Source organism: Amborella trichopoda, chromosome 9, assembly GCF_054954075.1.
Source record: "Amborella trichopoda isolate Santa Cruz 75 chromosome 9, AtrichopodaSantaCruz75HAP2 v2.0, whole genome shotgun sequence".
Classification (NCBI taxonomy): Eukaryota; Viridiplantae; Streptophyta; class Magnoliopsida; order Amborellales; family Amborellaceae; genus Amborella; species Amborella trichopoda.
The window spans coordinates 34,535,003-34,556,327 of NC_142344.1; the positions used below are offsets into that span (position 1 = coordinate 34,535,003).

At 36.6% G+C, this 21,325-nt stretch overlaps 1 protein-coding gene across 1 annotated transcript; it reads right to left on the reverse strand.

The window, feature by feature from the left end:
- Positions 1 to 1,399: 1,399 nt before the first annotated feature.
- LOC18436611 (peroxidase 12) lies at positions 1,400 to 7,250 on the reverse strand. Its single transcript, XM_006846845.4, has 4 exons — positions 6,993 to 7,250; positions 6,706 to 6,888; positions 5,852 to 6,020; positions 1,400 to 2,014 (listed from the first exon to the last, which is right to left on the reverse strand). The coding sequence occupies exons 1-4, from the start codon at positions 7,227 to 7,229 to the stop codon at positions 1,575 to 1,577; spliced, it is 1,029 nt and encodes a 342-aa protein (XP_006846908.3). The 5' UTR covers positions 7,230 to 7,250; the 3' UTR covers positions 1,400 to 1,574.
- Positions 7,251 to 21,325: the final 14,075 nt, after the last annotated feature.

Sequence of the window (21,325 nt, forward strand, 5' to 3'; positions counted from 1 at the left end):
CTCTAGCCACTAAACCATCTACATGTTGCTGATGCATGTGGCTGAGCATTACCCTATCTCTGCCTCAACTCATTCGAAAGAAGAGTCCTAGTCACATCATCCTCCTCTATGGTATCTCTTTTATAAAACAATATTGTGACAAGATGTTCATAAAAATAAAGGAGTGAAGATAACAAGATTGTAACTTTATCCTCATCATTCATCTTCACACCAATGTTAAGATGATAAATAATTTTATTAAATTAATTTATGTGCTCATGGATATTTGTGCCTTCATTCATCCATATGGTGTATAAATGTTGCTTCAGATACTACAAATTAGTGAGGGACTTCGTCATATACAAACCCTCAAGTTTTGGTTCAAGGCTTGATGCCAATCCTCGATGATGCTAAACAACACTTTGCTTGATAGGAACAGTCGAATAGTGCTCATAACCCTTAAATCTAAGTCTTTCCGGTCCTCATCTAACATGGGCTCCAGTTTCTTGGACTTTTCTTGCAGTGTTTTGTGTAATGCTTGTTTCATTAACAAATCTCAAATATTGATTTGACAAATTCTAAAACTGTTGTTGCCATTAAATTTCTTCACCTCAAATTTTGCATTTGCAACATTTACCACCATACTAGCAATCTTAAACCAGGCTCTGATGCCAATATTGATGTGGAGAAACTCCAAAACCCAATGGGTTGATTTTTTATAAGTAAAGTGTGGGAAAAATAGAACAAGCAAAAAGCACACAACAAGCAAGAAATAAAAAGGAAATAGATAATGGAGAAGAATGCAAGGATTTTACACAATTCGTCACAAATGTGACTACATTCATAGGCGAAGATGATCAACTATTTTTTACTTAATTACCATTTTCTCTCTTTATAAAAGTAACCTAAAAACAGAAAAGCAAACCCCAAAAAATACAGACATGGGGGCCCTCCTACTTTTCCCAACGTTTGGACGCCTAACTTTATCTTGTTCTATATGAACTCACACACTATCCTATTCCAAATATGACTATACCCAAAATCAACTAATATATAATAGAAAATTGGTTAATAGAATTTGTAAATAATAGGAAACACTCCAAAAAACTAGGATACCCCAAAACAAATAAAAAAACAATTCCTTAATTACTGGGGTTCAAGACATATTTAACAGGCAATAGTTGCCACATTGTGGATTTTATTCCTACCAATAACACCACCCCCATTAACACCTTAAAAAATATAACTCCCAATCTACTTAAAAAATTGGGTAAGGCCTTGTCTTCCCTAGAATTACCCAAAAAAAAAGAAAAATCTCAATGTTGCGATGAGTAGAAAAAGGCGAAGTCCCTAGCACAATAAATAAAAAGTTTTATGAAAGAAAAGAATAGCACCACTAGAAAGTAAATACAACGCCATCTAGCCAAACAACTTCATGTAGCACGGATGTATGCAGATAAGTTCATCCCCTTACACCATTATAACACGCATGCAAGTAGAAACGCAAGTTCATGTATAGTATGGAAGCTACACGAAAGCCTCTCATGGAGTTAGTACTATTATTTAGTTATATATGGATCTTCCTAATTCTGCAATCACTGGACCCTGTTCGGTGAAGACTTGGATGGCACGTTAATGTATAATACTGGGTTGTTCATGGAGCAGTTCCCTCTAATCTCTCCACTGGGCCCTGTGAGCACATGCAACTGGCTCATCTTCACCATGCCCCAAGCAAATTCCTCGAAGAACAGGGCCTGCTGGTTTGAGAAGCTTTCGACTAAAGGCCGTGTCGTGTTATTCATGTAGAGGTCCTCGTCAGAGGTAAATAAGCCCTCGTAATTTAAGAGCTCCACATAGTACTTGTTGTCGAACCAGTAAGGCGTGTACCGGTCCATTGCAGTTGTGTTAGTTGAGTTCACAGACGGACACTTCGCGTATAGGAAAGTGGAATAGGAAGGAAGGAGAGTGGGGTCTAGTTGTGGGTAGAGCCTGTTTGTAAAGGAAGAACAATGTGCTACCCCGATCGTGTGTGCACCTGCATCACTTCTCATTTTATTTAGAAGCATTCAAAATCAATGTTTTAGAAAACGTTTTTTTGCTGTGGTTGTCATGGCCCTGGGCAGTAATAACAACAGGCCCAAATATATTTTTTGTAGTTTAGATACAAACTTTTAATAATGAATGTGGGATTGTTCATAAAATTATCATACTCACTGTGCAAAATTGGAATTCCATAAATAATTCTATTTAAGCTTCCTAGCCCAAGTTCTAAAACTCAGCGAAGGCAATGCGGACGGTCCGAGTAACTCGGCCTCGGCCCACATGGGAGTTAGTTGTACACAATTGTTTTAAACGTATGATATTACTGCAATTTCATATCAAAAGTGTTAGAATAGTGTGCTGGTTAGCTCCTCGAGTAAACTTTACCCTAGTCTACCCCAAAGCTCAGAACCTCTTATAAAGAGGTTCCTTTTATATTGCGCACTAACCAGCATCCCGTTTCTTATTTAGTTGACAAAAGAGACATTTACAATATATATGACCGCTATTTTTCTTTATTTTTTTTTTAAAAAAACTGAACCTGACTCGAGTGAGTTACTAAGACTTGCCCGAGTAACTCACCTCGCCCAGGTCCCAACTATCTTGGCCGAGTCGGGTTTTTTAACATTGTTCGTAGCTCATTTGAACCCTTTATCAAAATACTGATACCACGGAAGTTCAATAGACTCGATAAAAGTAATTGGTAACTTCATGGATTTATAACATGTCTTCTCTTGGTACACAACCCTTCCAAATCCTTTCACCAATTAGATGATCTTTTTCAGTTGATTCGTGGAAGCAATTTAGGTGACATGATTTTGCGTAGAGCTGAAATTTGCTATGACATGATTTCACATAGAGTGGTGTACCATTTATCATACAGCAATGGCCCTAGGGCTTTATGTAACACACGTTCCCATATTTATTATTTAGGGAAATTTAACAAGAAGCACCGAGGTCTGTCTGACACGTTTTGCCAAAGAGCCCATAGAATATACATGTACGAGGTGCAGTGGCATAGGATATTGGAAAAATTAGGTGCAGACTGAAACTTTTCATAGTAATTACGGTTTGGTCATTTTTTTGATATTTTACATGGAGGTCATCATTTTTTTAAAAAATAAATCTCTCATACGAAAAATGATTTAAAACTATGTGACGGCCCAAATGTTGCCAAAATTTATGCGTAGGTCTTTCTGCCACGTTTGTGGTTTATTATTATTATTATTATTATTATTATTATTATTATTATTATTATTATTATTATTATTATTATTATTATTATTATTATTATTATTATTATTATTATTATTATTATTATTATTATTATTATTATTATTATTATTATTATTATTATTATTATTATTATTATTATTATTATTATTATTATTATTATTATTATTATTATTATTATTATTATTATTATTATTATTATTATTATTATTTATTTACATTTTTCCTTTGAGTCCCAAATTCTTAGTTATTTTTTTTCTTTTTTTGTTCAAGTCTAGGGGCTGGTCCGATGTACTATTATCATTTTAGGTCGGTCCGATGTTCGAAACATCGAATCGCCTTAAACATTCAAAGAATAAGGTGCATGTTTTAAACCTTGAAAAGAAGAAGTTCTGAATACTTCAATAAAAGAGGTTCGCCTTTAGGTGTGGATTGAGCAAACTCATGTCGCTTTAAAACTTCAAAAAATAAGCACTACGTTTTAAACCTTGGAAAGAAGAGGTTTCAAATGTGGTCTGATATTTTTAATACTAAATCATCCCAAAAGCTAGGAATTATCTCCTTTTTTTAGGTCAATCCGATGTTTGAAGTATCAGACAGCTTAATTAAACCTTCAAAAAATGAGATTCATAAGACTGATCCGGAGATGGCCCTCAGGCCTATAAAACTGTCCTAAACTTAAAAAAAAAAAAAAATCAAATCAAATCAAATAAAAAACTAGTTCAATATTATAAATATCTGACGAGGGGCAAACTAGGAAAAATAGGAAAATTGTCATAAAGTTTGACAAAAATTTGAACAATCTTGCAGTTTTGAACCTTTCCACATTTGGACGTAATTTTCCCATGAAAAAAATACGACCGACGTCACCATTTATCTTTGGTACAATGTGCTCACAATTAATTTTGACCTTTAGATGTAAAATTGGGTGATTACATTTATTCTAATTACCAAGTTCAAAGTTAAAAAAAAAATGCTCTCGAATTTTGTGACAAACCAAAGCTATCAGATTTCATATCGGATGGTCATATATCGGATGGTCATAAGTAAGTAATTATGAATTCCTTGTAGCAAAAGGAAGTGGTCTCATTGTGTACAACCCTTTTCCTTTTTTCGTTGAAGCGCGAATACAACTTAGTTTTAGTTGGCGTAAAACCAAGAAACATGCGAGAGACGATATCAAGTCGATATGACCATCTCATTCTCTCTCATCCTGAAATCATCTCTTTTTTTCTCTCGTTTCCAAGAAAACAAAATCGTTTTACACTGCATTTGGTTCATGTGAAAATATTTTCTAGAAACTATTTTCACATGAAAAAATCTCCCATGTGGTCAAGTATAAGAATATTTTTGTATCGATTATTTGCAAATTAATGTGAAATGATACACTACGACCAATTGATATGGAAATATTCTTACACTTGACCATATGAAAGAATTTTTTTATGCGAAAATATTTTCAAGCGAACCAAACATGCTTAATAATTGTTGATTAATTGTAAATGAGATGTTTGGACGGTTTGTCAATAGCAACATTAGACCGCTCTGGTCTTTTCTTAAGTGAATTATGTACGGACATAAAATAATAAAATACGAAATAAGTGAATTTTGAGTTAAAATTACGAGAAAAGTCGGTTAACCTGAAGTTTTTTATTGTTTTTTATAATTGCATTTTGATCTAAGGAAACCTCTAGTCGCATATTTTTGTTTTTCCTGCAGTGGGGCAGTGCCAAGTCAGTTGGATGTTAACATCATGGGACTGCCTTTTGTGCCGCTCATCACACATCTTGCTGGTGGCAAAATTTAATTAAAAAAAAATGACAAAAGAGAGGGATCTTTAATATGGAACAAACTATAACTCCGATGAATTTTCAAGTTTATAGGTAATCTTAGGATATTTGATCTTTAATATGAAGCACTATCCCTTTTTTTTTAATCTTACTTTTTAGGGAAAATTATAGATAACCTTTAGACCATACTCTCAGGCAATGCCTACCCCCAATTTTTTTTTTAATCACACTACTAACCCTAATATTATTAGTTTTTCATGCATCCAAAGTGCGAAAGCAGTCTTTAAAGATTCAAGCGAAAGCAGTCTTTAAAGATTCAAGCACCCCATGAATAAAGCTGTAACCATTCCCTTCCCTTCACTCTGGCTTCAAAATTTTTAGACAGTTTCTTTCTCTAAAAACTTTAAAGTCGAGATAATTTCTCTCTAAAAATTTTGAGATGGTTTTTTTATATAAACTTGAAATTTGATACAGTTTCTCTCTCAAAATCTTTTGACATAATTTCTCCAACAAAATTTGAAATTGAGATAGTTTTTCTCTCTACAGTTTTTGAGATTGTTTCTCTCTCGAAAATTTCAAGCTTTTTGATAGAGAAACTATCTTAAATACACAAGGGTACGATTACTTTCTTACTTAGGGGTACATGCAAATAATAAACAATATTGATATTGATAATGTAGTTTAACAAGCATTGAGACGAGGCATGGTCCATTGATGTAAGCTCCTAAAAGCAGAACTACAAAAGTGGACGTTGATTCATGTGCCTTGGGTTTGGATGTGCATGATGAGTGAAAAGGAATGAGACTCACCAGAAAGGGAGACGAGGTCATGGGCATTGAGCCCTTTAGAAGCAAATGCAGCTATAAGAGAGGGTACGGTGAAATTAGGGGAAGGGATGTTAGCCAAAGTTGTAGACGTATTGGCTGCAACTAAGCTGTCCTTTCGACCCAAGGGGACCGGGTAGAATGGGCCTCCTACCTGGAGAAATAACAAAAACCTCTCCATCCGTTAGGGTGGCAACAGGCTGGGCCTTGCCCTGGCCATCCTTAGGCCTGGGTCATTGGGCCAAGATGGACCAATAACAAATAAAGAAAAGATAAAAGAAAAAGGAGTGATTTACATATGGATATTAAAATTTTAGGTAAAATACAAAATGCTCCTCTTATAGGCAGAAATTACAAATAAGATCAGTCAATGGGTTTTTTTTTTTTATTATAAAATTGTCCCTCAATCAACCCGAGTTTTAATTTTAATCTTTTAGGTTTTTCTAGATTTTTCATTAGTAAGGTAGTGCCCCAAACTTTAATGCATTGCGCTACTAACGAAACAACTAAAAAAGAAAAAAATCAAATTCTGGTTGACTGGGAGGTAATTTTGAAAAGAATTTAAAAAGGCAGGCTGACCAACTTTCTTTGTAAATTTCGCATATACATGGAGCATTTCTTATTTTACCTAAAATTTTAAGGTCCGTATGTAAATCACAAGAAAAAAAGATGAACGGGCCGGTACAGGCTCTAAGCCGGCCTTTGGGCTACAACTCCTAGCCCATGCCCTACTTTTTAAGGGGTCGGATCAACCAAGCCAAGCTGGGCTGCCCTGCTCATTGCCAGCCCTACTCTGCAGTAACCAACCAAAGTTAGTAAGAAAATAGAAAGAGAGCAACCTGGTAGACTGAATCTCGAGCAGCCAAGGCAAGGATGTCTGCACATGAGACTACAACACCACAATGAGCATCTACGAGAGACTTGATCTCTGAAATAAGTTGGAAGGCTTCTCGACGAAGTGTGAGGTTGGGTGCAGCATCCTGCTCTTCCGAGCGGGCTAGCAAGATTGATGCGTCGCACCCCTACAACCCACCATCAAAACAACACAACACCACCCAGCTACCAATAAACCAACAATTTACGACTATGTCATGCAAAAGGGAAGGGAAGGGAAGAGAAAACTGACTAGAACAAAGCAGTCGTGAAATTGCAGCCGAAGAATTGCCGGTGCAAGAGTCACATCTTGGCTGAGAATCGATGCTATCTTCTCCTGTACCAAGGGCTCGAGAGCGGGGCATGCGTTAATGTAATATGTCCAGGACAATCCTGGCGCTATGGGGAAAGCACCATTCCCTTTCTCCTGCCCCACGATGCCCAACCCACACAGAGGAAGCCACACCATAACCACCTTCATTAACAACATGTTGCACCTCGCCTCGACTCAGAAGAAAATGACTGATTTAAATAGAGCACACAAGAGGTAGATGTGGGTTTAGAATGTTGGTTGGATGTCAACATTGTTGACTTGGAAAACTAAGAGGGGCAGGTAGAGAACTGATGGGAAAATGGGGACTGTGATTTGCTGCATATTATGGGATGGGAGTGATTGAAGAGGAAATTGGAAATGGGCATGGATCAGAATTGGTAATGGCGCGGAGTAAATGGACTCCTTTAATGGGTACGTAAGTTAGGCAGATGGAAAAACTAACAGTCCTCTACCCCATTTTTGGCTCTGGTTGCTGGAGCAGGCTCAGATTGAAACGATGGATCACCATCTCATCATTTCCTCTTCCAATGGCATGGCATGAGATGATGGAACTCATAACCTAAAAGCCCCACTTTTTTATTTATTTTTTTAGTGATTTACGTATGGACCTTAAAATTTGAGGTAAAATACGAAACTCCACTTATAGTTGGAAATTACAAAGAAGGTCAATCAACCCATATTTTTTTTTTCTCCAAAATTGCTCTTTAGTCAACTTGAATTTTGATTTTTTTTAGTTTTTTTAATTTTTTCTTTTTTTTATTAGGGAAGTGCCTTAAAGCTTGGGGCACTGCCCAACTAACGAAAAAAAAAATTAAAATAAATAAGAATCAAAATTTGGGTTGATCGAGGGTCAATTTGTAAAAATAAAAAAAAATAGGTTGACCATTCTTCTTGTAATTTTTGCCTACGTATTTTACTTAAAATTTTAAGGTCCATATGTACATCACTATTCTTTTTTTCCTTTTTTTCTTTTTTTTTTATTTAGTAGATGGGGAATACAGCCCCCATACAAGCACATTCTTGGGTGAATAGTGATAACTGGGGCACAATAATATGATTAAACTTAATCGCTGCTTCACTGCTTGAGCAGCAACGATGATCGCTACTGCATATAAATTGCATGTCCTTATAATCCATTCAACATTCGTTGGCTACTCTTCAGCATTAAGGTTGGGAAGGATCACAGCTGGCTCAACAGGCCAGCCCTAGCCTCGTCCTTCACACCTTAGGGTTGGGCCGAAAACATAGGGTTGGGCCGAAAACATAGGAAGAAAGAATAGAAGAAAAAACAAGGACAAAAAAAAAAAAAAAAAAAGGCTGGGCGGACCAAACCAGCCGGCTTTGTCATTAAATGAGGCCCATTCCCATTTCTCTATGGTCGGGCCGATTGGGCCAATAGACAATCCATTTAGTATGGCCTATGATTTGTTGATGATGCTAAAAGGGGCTGTCACTTAGTGTGATGGTAAAAGGCTCAAGTAGCCAGTGCAAGAGCATGGTTCGAGTATTGAAAACGGTCACTTTATGCATAAAAGGCCAAAGGTTAGGACCATCTCCAGCCACCCCTGTCAAGACCCTGCGTAGGCAAGACTAGCACCTGTTTACGGCCCTTTTTTGTGATTTATAGGGGCTGGTTCCACACCATCAAGGGATTTGGCTGTGTTCTTGTCTCTCTCTGTGAATCCATTTCAAAGCTCCAATAAATTCGATTCCTTTTCTTCTGTGATGGTGAGACATTGTGGTTAGGGTTTATTGTCTGTAAAATGCATATATCGTGGAGTGAGAAAGAAGTAAAGTACAAATCAAAAGAAGTGCGAAAAGGAGGTTTGAAGAAAAGGTTAGGAAGGTGTGTCCTTGTGGATCATGCTCAAGCCACTACCTTTTTTGTCTTTTAATACTTAAATTTCTGATCTCCAAGAGAAAGAGAGAGATAGAAGAAGGAACCCCTTAACAAAGATAGAGAGAGGAAGTGAAATCAATGAGGGTGATGGGTGCCATGCCTTTTGGGATGCGATGGGTGGTTACAATCCACTGTAGATGATATTTGGGAAAGTAATGCAATGGATGGAGCGCTGCAATGTTGTTCAAAACAGATTGGAGAAGGAATTTGAGCAGGCCTTTCCGAACATTGTAAGTGTGTATTTTCCGTCGATCAGCTTTTTTACTTGATTGTATCCATGTTTGGTTGTGGATTAGGGTTTTGGGTGACATTTCATTCGAAGTGGTCGAAGGCGTGATCACTAGGAAGCATTTTTTAGGGTTTTAGTTGTAACAATAATCTTGATCCTCACTCACTCTCTCTCTAAGTGAACAATTTTAGTAAAAAATATAGTATTGAATGATGGAGAATTTGAGGGAAATCTAGAGAGGGATTAAGTTGGTGAGAAAATCATAGGGGATCTATGGAGTGGTATTAGAGATGCCTCATTCTTTAGTTACGGCTGATCAAGAGGTGTGGAATGAGGGCCTTTTGTTGGTAAAAAACTGTGTGGTGGGTTCTTTCTCTCCTCCTTCCATTGACATCTTTGATCTTAGAGATTGGGCCAAGCGAGGATGGTCCCTCAACTATGTTCCGGAGGTAAAGATCATTGATGAGAATAAAGTGGTTTTCATGCTTCATTCTAAGGGAGACGTTTGTCGAGCTTTCCATGCTAGATTTCCCAGAGTCTGAGGTAAACTTCTTTCGTTTGATCTGTGGAAACCCTCTGATCATCCATCCTTTGCTCAGAGAGTTTGTACGTGGGTGAGACTTTGGGGTATTCTTTTTAATGTGTGGAAACTGTCTATTATCAAGAGTATTGCTAATAGTTATGGTGAATACTGTGATTTAGATTAGATGTCTTTTGTAGGAACTGGCCGACGCTCTGTCAGGGTTAACGTTTGGATGGTGTTGGGTCAACCTCTACCACTATCTGTTTAGCTCCAGGTGGGAAAGGATACTTTTGTTATTAAAGTGGTGGCTGATGATGGATTGGTTCGGTCTTAAACTGGAAAAGAGGAGTTGCCTTCAAAGATCGTGGTGGAGGGATTGAAGATAGGGTTAGTGGCGAAAATTGTGAAGTCAGGACTGAGCTGTAATTGTGGAGATGCTAAGCACAAGGAAACTACTCAAAATCTACATGTTGCTGGGAATCTCGATGGCCGTCGCCGGAGGCAGCTCTTCAAAAAGAAGAAGAACAACGGCAATACTTTGAATTTGCATATTTCAATTTTGAAAAGGAAATGGGTGCCGGTTGGATTTTTTCCAGATTTTACTACTGATTATTCTAGGGAGTTTCCATGCATTGAGACTATGGATGCAAATACTTTGGGAGTGGTACCTGCCTCGAGTCCACCTATATCGATAGCTAGTACCATTTTCAGGATGCTTGATGGACCACTTCTTGGGGAGGAACTTGCTGATGTTAAGGGTAGGGCGGTTCTCATGCAAAATTCAAATTTGGATATTATGAAAGCTGAGTTTACAAATTTGGGTGGTCTCGTGGGTTCACCATTTCCATGGGTTGTTAGTTGTAAATCTAAAGGCTCGAACGACGGTGTTGTTCTGTCAAATGAGATGGGTGGAAGGTGGCACCTCTGTGCACGTGGCACTTTCCCCGAGTCCCAAGGTAAATCTCCATGATGAAGCCTTTGGAAATTGATCGCGAGATTTTTGCAGTGGATTTTCTACTACTGCATTTTTCCAAATTTAACAAGGAGTCTTGTCGGAAGCCGTGGAAGAGAAATGGTTTTTTTATCGGAGTCTCATTTTTCTCTCTTGGCAAAGGGCTACTGGATCTATTTCTCAAAGTTTGGGTTGTCGTGTGGTTTGTTTTATAAAAGAAAATAATGTATCCCCTGCCTTATTAGTGTGATGCTATTAAGGGGATCACCCTCCCAAGGCTAGAGCGAGGTTTGATCCGCTTACCATTGACCCTCTTGTTGTGATGGTGGTGGATTCTGACGAAGAGGATTTGGCTTTAGCTTTTGGAGATGAGAAGTTGCCTGCACAAATTGAGGGCGAGCAAGAAGAGGACAGTTCTTTTGACCCGAATACTGCGTTGGCTATTTCTGATGTTGTAGACCCTTTGAGAGTTATTTGGAGGCGTCCCCTCTGCGGCTTTTGGGGGGACCAACTGTAACTGATGACTCTGTATTAGAAGTTGAGGTTTTTTAGTCTGATTTTGTTGATGTTGTCACTGAAGAACCAAAAGTTGAAGCTATGGTATCTGATATGGGTATGGATTTAATATCCCCATTAGGGTGTTCTTTGATGAGGTGAAACAGATTAAGTAGGCTAGAAGGACTATGGATTCAGGGGCCGATATTGCTCAGAGCAATGTGGGGAGGTCTGAGAAAACCCCAATCGTCAGCAAGGCATCTAAGCATAAGAAGTTTTCTTCTTTGGGGTCGAGGTCTTCGACGTGGCTGGAGGCCCGTGGCATCATCAAGAGCACTGTAAGCCGAAACACCTTTGGGTAAAGTACCAGAAATTATTAATCTCTCGGAGGCCTCCTCTGCTTCTCTTGTTTCAGACTCTTCAGAGTTGTTAGATTCTGCTGCGTTAAATGAAGCATTGATGCTAGAGGAGATCTATTTCGGAGCAAGTCTTGATGGGCAAGGTTCCACCTTTAACCCTCCCTATTAATACATATTCTCTCATTGAATGTTAGGGTGACCCTAACCGTAAGAGAGATATTTTATTTTTGGTTTCTAAGTTTAAGCCTTGGATTTTAATTATTTAATAAACGAAACTTCCTAGTTCTAATGTTTCTAGGGCTAGGGAGGTCTGGGGCTCAATGGTTGTTTCGTTTTGTGGTATTGATGTTATTGGAGCATCTGGTGGCTTGTGGGTATTGTGGGACCCTCTTATTCTATAAAATTTTGAGACTGTTATTCGAGATAGATTGTTAGTTCTTGGCTTTCATGGTCCTATCCCGAGGTTATTTTGGCGAATTATGAATTTTTATGGTCCTAATGACCCTGCTCTTAAGGAAAGTTTTGTCAAAGATATGGATGGAGAGATTCAGCAATGTCATTTCCCTCTGTGCATAGAGAGGGATTTTAATCTTATCAGGTGGCTGGATGAATGTTCTGTAGGATCTTCTATTAATTCTTCAATGAAGTTGTTTAATATATTTATAAAAAGTAATTCTTTATTTGATCTACTGATTGCTGGGGCTAAATTTACCTGGTCGAATAATAGTACCTTTAGTCTTTCAATGTCGAAATTGGATAGATTTTTGGTATCTACAAATTGGGTGGATGCCTTTCCTCTTGTCTCTGTTAGAGCTCCTCCACGTCTATCTTTTAATCATATCCCCATTATGTTATATACTACCATGGAGATAGGTGGGCCGAAGCCTTTTAAGGTAGATATTGGGTGGTTAGAAGAGAAGGAAGTGGTAGAAGTCATTAAGACCACCTGGCATAACACAATTTCTATTAGTTCCTTGGATTTTCCATTGCACAAAAAGCTGTTCAATATTAAACATTAGCTTATCGTCTGGAAGAAAGAGAATAATTTCAATGTTCAGTCCAAAATCGATGAGGTCTTATATGAAATTGAAACTTTTATCGATGAGGTCTTATATGAAATTGAAACTTTGGACCAGCACGTTCAGTCTATAGGTGTGTTAACCGAGAAGTTGATGGGTAAAAGGAATTCAAAGTTGAAATCTCTTCATGATCTTTATAGAGCTAAGGAGTTATATTGGAGCAAAGATCAAGGATAAAATGGTTAAAGGAAGGTAATATGAATATTAAGTTCTTTCATTTTATTGCAAGTGCGAGAAGAAAGCAAAATGATATTTATAGTTTGACTATTCTTGGTATTGAGGCAGATGATAGTGTGGCAATGGAAGGGGCTATTATTGACCATTTTAATAAGGCGTTTTCAACAGAGGTGAAGTTCACTCCAAAATTGGTACCTTTTAAAGCTTTGACAGTAGAGATGGGTTCTAATTTGGAGCGTAACATCTCTATGGAAGAACTAAAGGGGGTCATTTTTGCCTTACCTAGTGATAAGACTCTAGGCCCATATGGTTTTCCCTTTTCTTTTTTTATAGATTTTGGAACTTGATTAAGTCTGAATTATTAGAGATGGTTAGAGCTTTTATGAATAGGGGTGAAATATTCAAAGGGGTTAATGTCACTTATATAGCTCTTATCCCTAATAAATCAGTGATAGCAGAGTTATCAGTCTTTATAAGATTGTGGCAAAGGTCTTGGTTAAAAGATTGAAGTCAGTGTTACCTTTTCTTATCTTTAACACTCAATCTGCAGAATCATCAAATCACTTATATTATTTTGGTGGCTCAAGAGTTTATTCATTATAGAGTGAGAAGTCAAATTCCTAGAGTCATTATTAAACTTGATATGGAAAAAGCTTATGACATAGTTGAATGGGGGTTGCCTATGGAAATTCTTAAGAATATGGGTTTTGGGGCTAAATGGAAGAATTGGATCTGTGGATATTTATCCTCTGCCCATTTCTCAATACTTTTTAAGGGAAGCCTTATTGGTTTCTTTAAGGCTTCCTGGAGTCTTCGCCAAGGGGACTCCATGTTACCATTCCTTTTTTCTATCTATGCAGAATGTTTTAGCTTGACGATTCATAAAGTGAAAGATTGTGGAAATTTCTCTGATTTTAAAGTGGCTGAAATGGGTCCAAGAGTTTCTCGTTTGCAACATGAGGATGATACGTTTATTTTTTGTGAAGCAGATGAGATGCAAGTGAAAAATAATGCTTGATTTTTAGATTGATGTGAGGTGGCTTTGGGTTTAAAGGTCAATTTGCATAAGACCTCAATGATACGTATTAATTGTTCTCCAACCTTGATTCAATATTTGACAAATCTTTTGGGTTGCTTAGTGGGCTCTTTCCCCTTTACTTATCTGGGATGCCAATCTCAAATTCTAGGCACTCTATAGCGGTTTGGGATAAGGTGTTACAGAGAGTCTAAGTGAAGTTAGATCTTTGAAAACCAAAATACCTGTCTATGGTGGGTAGGGTTACATTGCTAAGTTCTTGTTTAGCTAATTTACCAATCTACTTGATATCTCTTATTCAAATGCCAGCCTCAGTGATAAAGAAAATTGAAAGAATGATGCATAATTTTCTGTGGGGGTCTTTTGGGGTAGAAAGATAGAAAGGAAGTATTGCTTCCTTAGGTGGGATCTTGTTTGTACCCCTAAGAGTGAAAGTGGTCTTCGCATTAGAAAGATAAAATATATGAATAAGACAGTGCTTTGTAAGTGGTAGTAGAGAAGCTTTCAGTATACAGATCAGCTTTGGTTTCAGGTTTTGCCTTCGAAATATGGCCTGGATAGGCAGGGAATGTTGTTAGGAGGAGGAAGAAATAAAGAGATGTTTTATCTGTGAACGTCTATTTACAGATGTAGGCTGATGATTGCGAGTTATTTTCATTGGAATGTTGGTTGTGGTGACAACATCTCTTTCTGGTATCATAAGTAGATAGGTGATACCCTTTGAAGCTTACTTATCCGGAACTTTTTACTAAGGTTCCGCAAACTAATGCTAAGGTTTCTGATATGATTGAAGTGAGAGGTAATTATGTTGCTTGGAGTATTAATTTTCCTTATAATAGGCTGAGTGAAGATATTTATCTTCAATGGAACGATTTGATGGGTATCTTAGATTCGGTTTATATTTCCCAATGGGCAATAGATGAAGTGATTTGGGAAGTTGAGTGTGATGGGGTATTTTTGGTCAAATCTTGTTATAGGCTATTTTTTCACGATAGATGGAGATGGTCTTTACCTGCCGCAACCAAAGTGTGGAAATGGCATGTTCCCCATAAGGTGAAGGTGTTTTTATGGTTAGGTATCCAAAATAAGATTCTAACGATGGATAATTTGATTAAGAGGGGTAAAATTTTACCTAATATATGTTTGATGTGTAAATCGGATGAGGAATTTGGGGTGCATCTTTTCATTCACTGCTATATTACCTCAAGAATTTGGTACTGGTTATTGGGGCTACTTGGGGTTCATGCTTCACTGCCCCAATCTGTGATGGGTTTAGTGTCATAGTTAGCCTTTAATCATTTACCTTCCGAGGGTAATAGCGAGAGGGGATACTCTATGGGAACTATGGAAAAAAAGAAATAGACGGACTTTTGAATGAGAGAGTTTATCTTTTGATAGACTGCTGAGTAAAGTCAAACTGTCTATTTGGTCTTGGCTCTCAGTTACTAAAGAGGGTTGGGGGATTTCACAATCAAATGTTTTGTTGAATTTTCCAATTTTGTTTTTGATGGGTAGAGTAAATATGAGACCAATGAGTATTTGGGTGGCACCAGAGAATGGGGGATTTAAGTTAAATTTGATGGGAGCTCTCTGGGCAATCCAGGTTTGGCAGGCATTGGGGTTATAGTGCGAAACTGTTTTGGAGAGGTCATCTTCTCATATGCTGGCCCTATTGGTATAGCCACGGCTAACCAATCGAAGTTATTGCCTTTTTTGCAAGGGTTAAAAATTTTTATCTCTAGAAACATTCGGAATAACTGTATTATTGAAGGAGATTCAATGAACGCAATTAATTGGTGCAAAAAGGAGAAGCGTATTCAATGGGAACTAACGTCTAGCTGGTTGCAGATTATGGATCCAATGGCTCCACTTTCAATTTCTTTTTGTCATGTCTTTCGCGAGGCAAATTCCTTGACTGACTTTCTGGCTAATAGGGGGGGCTTCTTTGTCCGCTCTAGCTATCTCCTCTGATGTAATTTCTTTTGAGTAGAATATTTGTCAAAGAAAAAAAAAGGAAAGCCCTCTCAAATTTTTTCCATGCCCATTTGGGGATATCAATGAACGTATTTCCTTCAAATACTCATTACATGGGAAATAAACGAAATAATCACCCCCTCATTCTATAATCACTCGTTAGTATCCATATTGGTTTGGAAAGATAAAGATTTAGAGATAGAAATAAACGTTAGCACTTCCTGCCCGTTAGAGGAAGACATAATTGTTATGACTTCTTTAAAAAGAGATAATATCAGCATAAAGTAGTTTATGTGTTAAACGCATAATTCTTTGGGAAAATTTAAAAACTCCTGAAAATCATACTTTCTTGATAGCTTCCACCAAACCAAATTTTTTTCGCAATTTTTACCTCACCAAAAAGTTTTCTGGCAAATACCCCCAAGTTAAAAAAGTTATGTTTTAGTCAAAAATACCATTTTCTGTACACAAGAGAAATATAGACATGGATTGTCCAAAAAAACCAAAATTACACTGATTGCTAGACCACACAACACAATTGCCAGACCGCAAAACATCACTGCTAGACCTTGATTAAAACTGTCGGGCCGCCCTCACAAGCTATCGGACCGAGGTTACAAAGTGTCGAACTGCTTTCCAATATTGCTGGACTGCATTTGATCATGGAATAGTTGTCAGACTACCGTTGTTTGCTTTCTTTGCTTTAACAAGATTCGGTGGCTGGTTTTGAATTTGGGTTGTAGAAAGGAATATACAAATAGGACATCTATTTAAGGGACATTTGTTTTCCATAAGAATGTTTTCCCCTTGGGATTTATAAAAATTCACAAGAAATTTATATAAATTAGTGTTCAAGAAAGGGTTCAGGTGCTTATGAGATAGCCCATTACAATTTACAATAGAAACAAAATCTAAAATAAGAAAGTTTATATTACAAGATAAGAAAGAGATATTATTATTTCCTTTTGAAAGGAGAATGTAACAAGGTAAGAAAGTGTATATTATATGCAACAAGATAGAAACGTGTATATTACACTATTGTATTATCATTATATATATAATAAAAAAATCACCACAAAAAAAGTGTAGGGTATAATTTTTTTTCAATAAATTTCTTTATCTATATTTTCTATATGATATCCGAGCCATTGCTTGCAATTCGAGAAGTACAGTCGAGAAACGGTCTCCAAAGGTTAGTACCTGTTGTCACCTTGCTTTTATCTTCACGCCACTCACCGCATAAAAGAGCTTCACTTTTTCGTTTTTCTTTAATATTTTGTCTTTCATTCATGCAACATTCTTTCATTAATCCATCTTGCAAAACTTCCACTTCCCCATCGTCCAAGCTCATACAAACCTCTCACTCCTTGCCCATCATATTTTCCCATCCTACATACTTTTCCCTATCATACTTTCCCCATCATACAAACTTTACATCTCATCCATAACGAAACCTTTTACCCCTAGCCCATCATACATACTTTTCCTGTCATACTATCCCCATCATACCGTCGTACTCTCCCCAATTATACATGCTTTACACATCATCCCTAACCAAACCTCTCACGCTTAGCCCATATTCTCTGAATTAATCTTCACCCACAACCTATACTCTCTTTTACACGCCTAAAAGCTCTAAAACTCTCGTTCACCTTTCTCAGTTCATCTATATGTCCTCAAAATACCTCTTAATTCTAATGGACACTTCATCCTCACTAAACAAATATCCCTATTCTTCCACCCTTAATATAGGAAATTTTGTGTCTATTAAGTTGACACATAACAACTATTTATTATCATAAACGCAAATGTTCTCTCTCATTGAGAGTCAGGAATATTTTGGATTCATAAATGGTGATTGCCCTACACCAAGTCAAAAGATTTCCTCTCTTGATGGCAAGAGTGAAAACGAAAACACAGACTACAAATTATGGCTAAAGTCCGACCATCTTTTTAAAGCCTAGATCATTGGGACATTGTTAGAAGAATACCTCAGTCTTGTGATTGGCCTTAAGACTTCTACAAAGTTTGGAAATTCACAAATGGTGATTGCCTTACACCAAGTCAAAAGATTTCATCTCCTGATGGCAAGAGTGAAAATGAAAACACAAACTACAAATTATGGCTAAAGTCCGACCAACTTCTTAAAGCCTAGATCATTGGGACATTATTAGAAGAGTGTCTCAGTCTTGTGATTGGCCTTAAGACTTCTACAAAAGTATGGAAACTTTTGAATAATGCCTATGCAGGTAATTCTCAAACTAAGGAGTTCTAACTTACCCAACAACTCCAACTCTATAAAAAAGGGAATTCAATCCTATCAAAATACATATCCAGATTCAAGAGTATTTGTGATGATTTATCTTCTATTGGCAAACCTGTACTATATAAAAATATGTTATTGGCTTTTAATGGACTCGGTCCAAAATATGAGAGTTTTGCTACCGCTATGCCTAAGCCATTGATTCCTTCATGTTAGGAAAGTATTCCACTTCTTCAAAGCCATGAGATTTGAAGTCAGCCTCATGTCTCTAAAGAACACTCATATCCAAATTAGAATATAGCCCTTGCTAGACAACAAGAAAATTTTAGACCAAACAGAGGCACTAAAAATTATAGAAGTAGAGTCATACACAACTTTGGTAGTCAATAGTTTTTCAAATCTCGAGGATGTGGATTGGCTCAAACATACCAGAACAATAATAGAAGACGTGGTGTGCCTTAGAGAAACTAAGAAAATAGTGGTACACCTATGCAACACGTCAATCAAAGGTTCCAACAAGATTCACAGATACAACAATCAACTTAGAAAACCTAGAAAAAATGTCAAATTTGTAGAAAGTTTGGACATACTGCATTAAAGTGTTGGCACTGATCAATCCTACATACCAAAAAAAGGCATTTCTCAAGCTCTTACTGCAGTGACTATGTCAAATTCCTAAGACTCGGAATGGGAACCACTGGTGCCTCAACTCATATGACATGAGACCTAAGTATACTACAAAATATTCACCATTATAGTGGTCGAGATACAGTCATAGTTGGTAATGGTGAACAATTATTTCACATGTTGGTGATGCAAATAATGATGTTGGTCTAAAAAATTTAATATTTCTAATATTCTTTTAATACCATATATGAAAAAGAATTTACTATCTGTTAGCCAGTTTATAAAGTATTTTCCTTGTATTTTTGAGTTCTCATTAAATGATTTTCGAATTAATTAAAGGAGCACAGGGAGAACTCTAGCCAATGGGAGTAGAAAAAACGGACTTTATGCACTTGAAGATGTGAATGAAGCTTAATTTTCTAATTGAAATAAGAGAACATCAGAATATGTGTGGCATCGACTAGGACATCCTCAAAATAAAGTATTACACTACGTAGAATATCAACAATTGATTAATGTTGATGCATGGAATAAATCTCATTTTATTGTACTAGTTATCAAATAGGAAAAAGTTGTAAACTCCCATTAGTAGTACTGATAAGACCACTCCATAACATCTTTTTGAGATTCATTCATATTTGTGGTGTCCTACTCTAGTTTTATCTAATCAAAGATATCTTTTTTATGTGCTATTTGTGGATGATTACACTCATTTTTCTTGGATTTATCCTTTGAAAAAAAATTTGAATTTTTCTCTTCATTTGTGAAATTTCATCGTATGGTTGGAAGGAGCTTTGAGAAACAAATTTGAATTTTTCAATGTGATAGAGGTGGCGAGTTTGCTAAGAAATAATTCATTGCTCGTCTTACTGATAATGGAATTGTGCAACAGATATTATGTCCGGGAAGCCCTGAACAAAATAGAATAGTTGAAAGGAAACATAAAAATATTGTAGAATTGAGTTTTACAATAATGTTTCGTGTCAGAATTCCTAAACGATTTTGGGTTGAAGCTTTTCATACCATAATCTTAGTAATAAACAAGATTCCCTTGACCAATTTGCAAATGGATTCACTACATTCTTTGTTGTTTGGTCACCTACCAGACTAATCTTCACTTCATATTTTGGTTGTCAGTGTTTTTTGTACTTTTAGGACTATGCTGCAGATAAATTTTGTCATCATTATCTTCCTTATGTATTTTTGTGTTACAATATTCATTATCAGGGTTATAGATGTATGCATCCACCCACAAGACGAGTTTATATATATAGACATGTTGTATTTAATGAAAATATCTATCCTGATGCTAACCTCAAATCTTTTTTTGCCACTCGGGTTCAGCGTGTTGTTCATTTATGCATAATGGTCAAAGTATTATGAGCCTAACATACAAACTCCATACTCTTCTGATTTATCACCTCCACATAAACTACCCATATGAGATGCCCTTGATCTATCCAGTCCCTTAGGTCCTGTTTTTCCAATCACCAATAATCGCTCTCTAACTTCTCCTATAGAGGAAGGTGTCACCACTGTGACACCAATCCAAGATGTTCAGGATGATACAACACACAATCTTGGTGATAAAAATATTTCCACTCAAGACACCAACCAATCTAATTTTTTATCACCCTCTGAGCATTCTCATTATCACATGAGCACAAGATCTCAAAATGATACTCGAAGAACGCATATTCTCTCATCCATGCAGCAATCTCAAAGTGCTCCTATCCCTTTTGAATCTAAAACTATTAAGTCTGTCTTGGGTCATCCTGGTTGGCATCATGTGATGGAAGAAGAAATTGAAACCCTATATGCTAACTCAACTTGAGAGCTAGTTCCAGGTCTTTTTGGTATGAATATTATAGGTTGTCGTTGGGTCTATAAAGATTAAATTAAAATCTGATGGTCGTCTAGAGAGACTTAAGGCCAGATTAGTTGCTAAAGGATAAAATCAAGTTACTAGAATTGATTTATCTAAAATATTTAGTCATGTTATTAAACCTGTCAATACTCAGATTGTGCTCACCATAGTTATTGTGCATCACTAGTCTATCAAACAGCTTGATGTGAAAAACACTTTCCTGCGTGGCCTTCTTAAGGAAATTGTATTTATGGAACAACCTCTTGGATTTGTGAGCTCAAAATATCAAAATCATGTCACAAATTAAAAAGAGCTTTATATGGTCTCAAGTAAGCACCACGAGTCAGGTTTAATCGATTTAGTATCTATTTATTATCATTGAACTTTTATTGCAACATAGTTGATTTTTCTATATTTGTTTCTCAGACTACTCAAGGCACTATTATCCTTCTCCTGTATGTTGACGATATCATTGTTACTGGTGATAATTCAAATATTCTAGATTGGTTCATTTCTCAACTTGGAAGGGAATTTGCAATAAAAGATCTTGGATCTCTTCACTTACTTTCTTGGTATAGAGGTACTTTATTTTTTATATTGGATTTTTCTCTTACAAAGCAAATATGCCCAGGTTCTTCGTGATTGTGCTCAGATGCTCAATACCAAATCTTTTTAAACACTAATGACAATGAAGAATAATATTCATGGAAATTATGATATATTTCCTTATCCATCTCGTTATCAGAGCTAATACATTATCATAACATTGCC

Bases quoted from the DNA above. Each gene is read 5' to 3' on its own strand.
- LOC18436611 (XM_006846845.4), bottom strand. From the start codon at position 7,229: ATGTTGTTAATGAAGGTGGTTATGGTGTGGCTTCCTCTGTGTGGGTTG. The intron at 6,889-6,992 runs GTCAGTTTTCTC...GGTGGGTTGTAG, and splicing joins TTCACGACTGCTTTGTTCTA to GGGTGCGACGCATCAATCTT. The intron at 6,021-6,705 runs GTTGCTCTCTTT...TTATTTCTCCAG, and splicing joins CTCGAGATTCAGTCTACCAG to GTAGGAGGCCCATTCTACCC.